Below are 7,569 nucleotides of genomic sequence, written 5' to 3'. Positions count from 1 at the left end.
CATCGGTGGTCCTAAAAATTTGGTTCAATAGTCATTTTTGCAGCTCATGTATAGTAGCAGTTACCAGAAAGCCACCACCACCAGCCTCAAAAGACTTTTAAATATATTTGGATGAGTGCAGTCTGCAACTATAACGTTCTGACTAGATGTTGTAATTTTGCAATTTTATTCACTGATTTCCTTAGCGCACTTTCTGCAATAATGATACCACTGCCATTTGTATGTTGATTAAACATATGTTTCCCGAGAGGAGGGATTTTTCATCCCTTCTCTTTTTTGGTTTTGGTATGTATGTATGTAGGTGTTCTTCTGGTTAGTAAATGCATCTATTTGTTACTCTGCTGATAGAATTAGAATTTTCAAAATTTTAATTGCTACTTTGATTTATGTTCTCCTTGTTGTCCATTTGCAGTCCAACTTGCTTGAGTGGAGAGACTTGTCTAAAATAAGCTCTGTTTAAAAAATCTTAAACCCATTTTCTATAAACTGTGGAGGATCAATCACATTTGTCAATCATGACGAACGACTGGTACATATCTTTATTCAATTAGATTTCTATAATAATTTTTATATTATTGTTCAATCATCTTAAATTAGCCCATTATATGTTAATGAATTTTTTCTTTTCTCTTTTGTAGAAATTAAAGTTAGGTAGGGAGCCAACAATAGCTGAATCTTTTAATCGGACGCATAAGACAAAGCAAGGCATGGGAGGATATGTAGATAAGAGAAGTGAAGTTGTCATGGTAAGTATAATTTTTTTATGATTCATAAATATTATTGAGCTTGCTCATGTTTATCTCTTGTTTGATCCACCATAATGTTTTTCTCTTCTTTTAAATCAACTTGCAGGCAAAGTATTCAGCTGAATACTCCAAAAAATATGGTGATGCCTCCACCTCAGATGCTCCTCCACGTGATTATGACTTGTGGTTTGAGGCAACTGGTGTCCCAACTCATGGCCATGTCTATGGCTTTAGTCCCCTAGAGGATCTCACTGGAATTATTGGGCAATCATCATCTGCTTCCACCTCTACAGGTCAAGCTCCAGAGCTGTACACTCATGAAGACCTTCTACGTATTCTTGAGCAGGAAAAGAAAAAATGGCAAGAGGAGGTTCTTCAAAAGATGAGAGAAGAGATTGGCTTTGGACCAAGGCATGCAGATCGGGGGAGTAATGGTGATTCTGGTTCTGCTGATCATGCTTCATTATAATTGTTTTTGCCTTAGATGATAGGTCTTTGCATTCCTAGGAGGAATGAAATCTCTGTTGATCTTTATGACATATTTTTAGACTTTGATTTTGATGGATTCAGGACATGTTGATGCCAATTTTGAATGACATTTAAAATGGCTTTTGCGTAATGTTGAATGCCTTTGCTATTAATGATATTACTATTATTATTATTATGTGCCAATCAATGTACCAAATGTACCAGGTTATTAGATTGTGATCGGTGACCAAATTTTGGTTACTAAATTGTTTACCAAGTATTGTGACGAGCAGTCATAAACTTAGTGACAGAATTTTGGTCAATAAAAATTGATTTTGCTCAGCGCGTTTGTAACCAATTAGTGACCATAAACTTATCACTAGGTCAGTGACGGGATTAATGACAAATGTAGTGACAAAATGTGTGACCATGTCTGTGACGACTAAATCTGTCACTAAAGGTCGTGACAGATTAGTGACCAAACTTGTGACCGCATTCTGTGACAAAATCAGTGACCAAGTTACCTTCGTCACTAACTCCGCAACTGGATAGTGACGGAAAATACATAATTTCTTAAATATTTAATTTTTGAATTTGTAACGGCTTAGTGACGGCGGTTCTGTCACGGAGGTTAGTGACGGGAATCGCTGCCGTCACTGAGAATTTAGTGACGCGTGTTTTTGTAACCAAGTCAGTGACGGGAGCTCCGGTCACAAATTCCATATTAGTAACCGGAAACACGGTATAGTGACGGGAATCTCCGTCACTATACGCGTGTTTTCTGGTAGTGTATATTTTGTTATGATAGATTTAAAAGCTAGAACATGTGGGTTGTACCCCTTGGTAGCATAACCATATTATATTCCGGATCTGGGGCATGACACTTGGAGGGAGCAATATATCCATCATTGAGATTAATGTGAAGTTATCAAGTGAACTAACCCCCGAAACAAAATGAAGATGGAAGTGAAGAGGCTAGGAGATAGTATAAGCTATATGTTTGTTTTGGTGCCTACAAAAAGAGTTTTTAAATAGTTTTAGGCCTATGATTGCTGATGTTAGATGCTATCTTAAAGGATCATTTCGAAGTTATCTGCTAGCAACAGTTGTAAAACATGGGAATGACAACTTGTTTATTACAGCCTGGGCACTTGCAAAGGCTAAAAACCAAGGGTAGTTGGACTTCGTTTCTGACATTAGGTCCCAGGCCCTAGAAAATTCATCGATGGACTTTTATATCCAATAGTCAAAAGGTAGTTTTTCTTTAGTTGTGGTTTAATATTGTACAAAACCTTTTCAAACTTAATTTATTGTTTGATATCCCTTCTGTAGGTTCTTATGGAGACATTCCAATGACTCCCCCAAATATTGATCACAGGTGGTGTGTGAGGAACATGCATGAGAATTTTTGGAAGCAGTACAAGGGAAGGACATGCAGGGAGACTTTGTGGAAGTAAGGGCAAGTTCTACCTATGACTTTGAGAAGGCTATGCAAGAAATCAAAAGGGTGGATGAGGGAGATATAAGTGGCTACATCAAGAGCCCATGCTTCATGATGTGGCAGCATTTCTATACACCTATTCATGAGAAAGGATGTTTAAGAGTTTGGTCAGTCATTACCAATCCAAGGAAACCTACATGAAAGCCTATAAGCATGTCATTTAGCTAGTCCCTGGCATGCAAAAATGTAACCAAGCTCCATTTGAACTCGTTGCTCCCCCATATCTAAGGAGAACCACCTAGCACCCAAAATGCATGGAAGATGATCCCAAGAACTCTAAAAGAATAAGGAGAAGTGGCACTTCTCTCGGATGTTCCGATTGCCTAATGGGGCTACAATTCAAGGAAATGCAAAAGGCCAAAGAAAGGAAGGTGGCCAAGTGCCAGCCACTCACAAGAAGATACAAGATCCAAGTGGTAAGTCAGAAAAAATGAGTGCATCAAGGAATAATGCATCTCAAGTGATCCTATACAAAGCCTTTTTCATAGCTTTGATATCCATAAACTATAGCATTTTTTGCTTCCTAAAAGTGTAGCTAATATTCATTTGCATCTGACCTATTTGTCATGACTCACTTGATTAATTTGTGGCGGTTACAAGAAGTCGGCAACATACCAATGGGACCCGGAGAGTTAGAAGAGTACCTCCACCCATGCATGGGATTCAATGCCCCTCTCATAGAGATGCAAGCCAATTGCTTGCTTCAGCTCCTTCTTTGCAAGATCTAATAGGACTAATGTATAAGAGCAGTAACTTGGTAGGTTTTGTGGATGTGAATGAATGCAAACCAAATTGTTTGATTAACAGTTTGGGTGGATACTATAGTTGGAATTGTGGTTGATTCTTTGGTAGATTCGGAGGAGAATTAATGGGCCTACTACTTTTCTGCATATCAATTATGTATTGTTTCCAGTTTATAACTTGAAACTACATTGCATTGTCAAATAGATATAATATTTCTATGATTTAGTGGAGAGGCTTTGTGGACGTGAATGAATATGAAACAATAACTGATCACAAGATCAATGTTAAGCCCTTGTCTTGCATTTTCTATGGATAAGTTATTTGCTAAGGTTGTAATAGAAGAACTCTTTTGCTGTGTTTTAACTAACTTATGTGTGCAGTGATCTTACTTGGTCATGTAGGAAGAACTACTTATGATGGTATGATGTGTATTCTGCTATTTGAATGGTTGAACTCTAAACAAGGGAGGCTTAGCAGAGATGGATTAAAAGAAGTGGTAAGTTATTACTGATCACTATTTACTTTAGAGTTTGGCTACGGATACTAACCAATGGCAATTAGCTTTGAATAGTGATCACCAAATAAATGGGACTGACATTTTGTTTATGTAATTATCACTTTGTAAATAGTGGAAGCTGTAATTTGGTTCTAAATTGAGTAGATTTTACAGGAGGTACATATTGAAAAAAATATATTTTGTTTCAGCCATTCCAGTTTATATAATGAAATATAGGGAGTTAATTGATAATTTTTAAAAAGGAGGCCGTTAAATGAAACTAGGGTAAGCATGAGGGGTGGAGGGCAAGTGAAACTTGGGTAAACATGAGACGATTTTTTGGTTAGTGGAACAACATTACATTGTCACATCGTATTTCAAATGTTTTCTCATTTGATTATCAATTCATCGTCAGCTCTCAATTCACTTCCATGCATCTCAAACATACTAGATTTATGTGGACAGGTTTGTGCTATAGCTTAGATAGTGCAAAACAAGAGGGTTGCAACAAGAAACAAAACAACATTTCCGATCTGCATAATACCCGTACATAAATTCCATAGACAATAAATTGTCTACCCTAAAACTTCCTAATCCATTATAGAAAACATGACAGTTCTGAACCATTACATAGATCCCTCATACTTAACATCTGGAATCCATCATGACAATCCCAACCCATGATGATAGTCCTAACCATCTTCTACAGCAGACCGTAAAGGTGAATTTGACATTCCAGTCAAAAGCCAAAAAACTCCCAACCTTCATCCAAGATGCCAACCCACACCAAGTTATTCCTATTAGCCTTGCAGTTTGGAGCTTATTCTGAAGTTTTTTGTTGCATTGGAGAAGCCTATTTATGATCTCGTTTTCATGTGTAGAAGTGGGAGGATCATGCTAGAAGCAATGCCCACATTCCCTGTTCACCTATAGATACAAGGAGTCATGAAATTCAAACTCAAGATTGTATGTAGAAGTCAACCATAAATAGGGTTTGCGGCCAGTTAGGAAGTCCTCAGAGGGACCCTTCTTCCACAATGTTAATACTAAACAGGATGGTTTGAAGAGGAACAGGAACTAGAGACTTGAAGAGGAATCGAAGAGCGGGCTTGGTTGGCTTGCTACAAAGATGAGAAGCTATGTTTCCCCCTCTCTGACTAGCTAAAGAGAAGCCCCAAGCCCTAGTTGGCTTGATTTGAGTTGTGCACCATGCACTTCCACCATTAAGAAGTACCTCCAAGTCAAGAAAATTTTAATCCTAAACACATCACAAGACCATCACATCATGAAGTCCCATGAGCTGAAGGAAATGGGGTTGGATGGTAAAACCACATTGCATCACTTGATGAACTTAAGTAATTTAATTAAAAAATTTTAAGTAAGAGGGGATAAGTGAAACTCACCTTAAGTAGAGGGTGGTCTTCTGGTAATTTTTTCTTTATAAAATTGCACGATTTCTTGATTATGAATGGTTTGTTTGTTAAATAAATTTGTGGTATTTTTTTCATTTTAACTATGATGAGATATATAAGACATATTATAACGTATCCTGAGTAATACAATAACTTATCTTGGGAAGGGTGTGTTCATTCATGGAGTGCACATGGTTTGGGTTAATATGAAAATCGAACTATCGTGAATTTATTGATTGCAATTGACCCGAATTTATCAAGGGCCAATTTGATTTTGATTTGTAAAAATAATTAAAATGGTTAAATTTTTTATCAAGGAATAAAGCAACATAATCCAACACGAAGCAGATCAATCTATTATAATCATAATATATAAATTCATGCACGTGTTTATGATTTTGTAATTAGTCTTTGTTGGTGGTGTACCACCTGGGGAGGGGTCCGTGGGTAGAGTATTGAAAATGGATTGGATATGGATCAAAGATATTGGTATGGATTGAATACTTGCATCCATATCAGTATCTATATCTTTTCAACATATAGAAATTTGGATACAAATATTAAATAAATATTAAAATTAGTATCCATATTTGTTCTAAATGGACATGGATAAAAATCAAATATTAAGCATATCTATATTTGTTTTAAATAGATATTATAGGTCAGATATTATTTATATCCAGTTTCTTCTATTCAAATGCCAATACAAATTTGATAGTGTTTAGATATAGATCAAATTTTGAGCAAAGTTTAATAATAAAAACTAACATAAGTGACATAATCTTAATGTACGGTAATAGAATATATCCAGATTGCATGTGATGCATGGGTCAAGATGTATAAGTCTAAGGCATGCTTATTAGATCTACATGATGACTGACCCAACCAAGGGTCTCAGTCACTAGTTCAACCTACTTCACAATAAAATATATTAAAAATTTAAAATAAAGTATATAACATAGAATAATAATGATTTTTTATATTAAACGCTGCCTATCATAATATAGATAAAATCATGAATTACTTAGTTTTTAGACAACTTGTAAGCGAAATTATATATAAATGTAGGAATATGTAAAAGTTATTGATATATTTTAAATATTTTAAACCTCAAAGCTTTAAAAGTACCATAAAGAGAAAATGAAGTATAATTGCTTTTTTTTGCTTATCAAAAAGAAAAGAATTAAGTTTCTTATCAATTTAATTATTAAATGATAAAATATCAGAACATTGTTTTAAATATTTTTATTTAAAACTTTTAATTATTATAATAAAGCATCATTATATAATAGAAATGTAAGGTTGTTTTGGTGGTTAGGTGGTTGTTTCTTAAATAGAAGCTAACTAATTCTTGTATTTGGATATGATTGCATAATTCCATTTTTAACCCCATTTATGGAAATGAGGATTCGAGAGTAAATTAGGTGTTATTTGGCATTATTTTCATTTTACTATTTTTAAAATAAAAAAATAAAAGTTTTATTTTTTTAATTTTAAAAATATCAACATATTTCACATATATGTGTGTGTAAAAACATAAATTTGGCGATAGTACTGAAGGTGATAGTAATAGAGACAAATATGATGGAGGTGCCGGCATTGTTGGTGGTAGGGGTGGTGGCAACAATGGTGCTAGTGGGCGCTCCAGTAATGTGGCAGAGCCAAATAATGGCGGCGATAGTGCAATAGAGGCGGTGCTAGTAATGGCGATGGTGAAAGTGTCAACTATGTGGCGGAGGTGGCAATAATGGTGTCAATGATAATAATGGGAGTGGGTATGTTGACGTCTTGGTAGATGTGACAATGATGACAACAATTGTGTGTTAGAGGCGATGAAGGTGGTAAGGGCGGTGGCAATGATGAACTTTGTGTTAGGTTGGATTCAGAAATTAGACTTGATCTAAATTTTGGATTGGGTCCGAGACATGTAAAATCCACCATACAAAGAAAAAGAAGAAAGATAACACCCAAAACTAAGTCCTAAACTAACAAGGGGATAGATGGGGGTAGATGTAAGGATGAATAGGTTTCCTCTGAGTTCAAAGAGAAGTCAAAAACTAAAGTCCTAAACTAACAAACCAAGCAATTCTCTCCAGATTTGTGATTCTAGAAGAAAAAGCTTTCTGACAGTGAACTAATTGCCATTCAAGGATGCTGGCAATTGTATCATTGAATTATATTGACAGTAAATTGTTCCATTAT

The 7,569-nt window shown here is 35.4% G+C and overlaps 1 protein-coding gene across 1 annotated transcript; it reads left to right on the top strand.

The window, feature by feature from the left end:
- The first annotated feature begins 618 nt into the window (after window positions 1-618).
- LOC120104610 lies at window positions 619-1,359 on the top strand. Its single transcript, XM_039116052.1, has 2 exons — window positions 619-746; window positions 853-1,359. The coding sequence occupies exons 1-2, from the start codon at window positions 708-710 to the stop codon at window positions 1,213-1,215; spliced, it is 402 nt and encodes a 133-aa protein (XP_038971980.1). The 5' UTR covers window positions 619-707; the 3' UTR covers window positions 1,216-1,359.
- The last annotated feature ends 6,210 nt before the right edge of the window (window positions 1,360-7,569 follow it).

This window comes from Phoenix dactylifera, chromosome 1 (assembly GCF_009389715.1).
Source record: "Phoenix dactylifera cultivar Barhee BC4 chromosome 1, palm_55x_up_171113_PBpolish2nd_filt_p, whole genome shotgun sequence".
NCBI lineage: Eukaryota > Viridiplantae > Streptophyta > Magnoliopsida > Arecales > Arecaceae > Phoenix > Phoenix dactylifera.
Note: the sequence above shows the minus strand (reverse complement) of the source record. Positions and strands in the feature narration are given on the sequence as shown.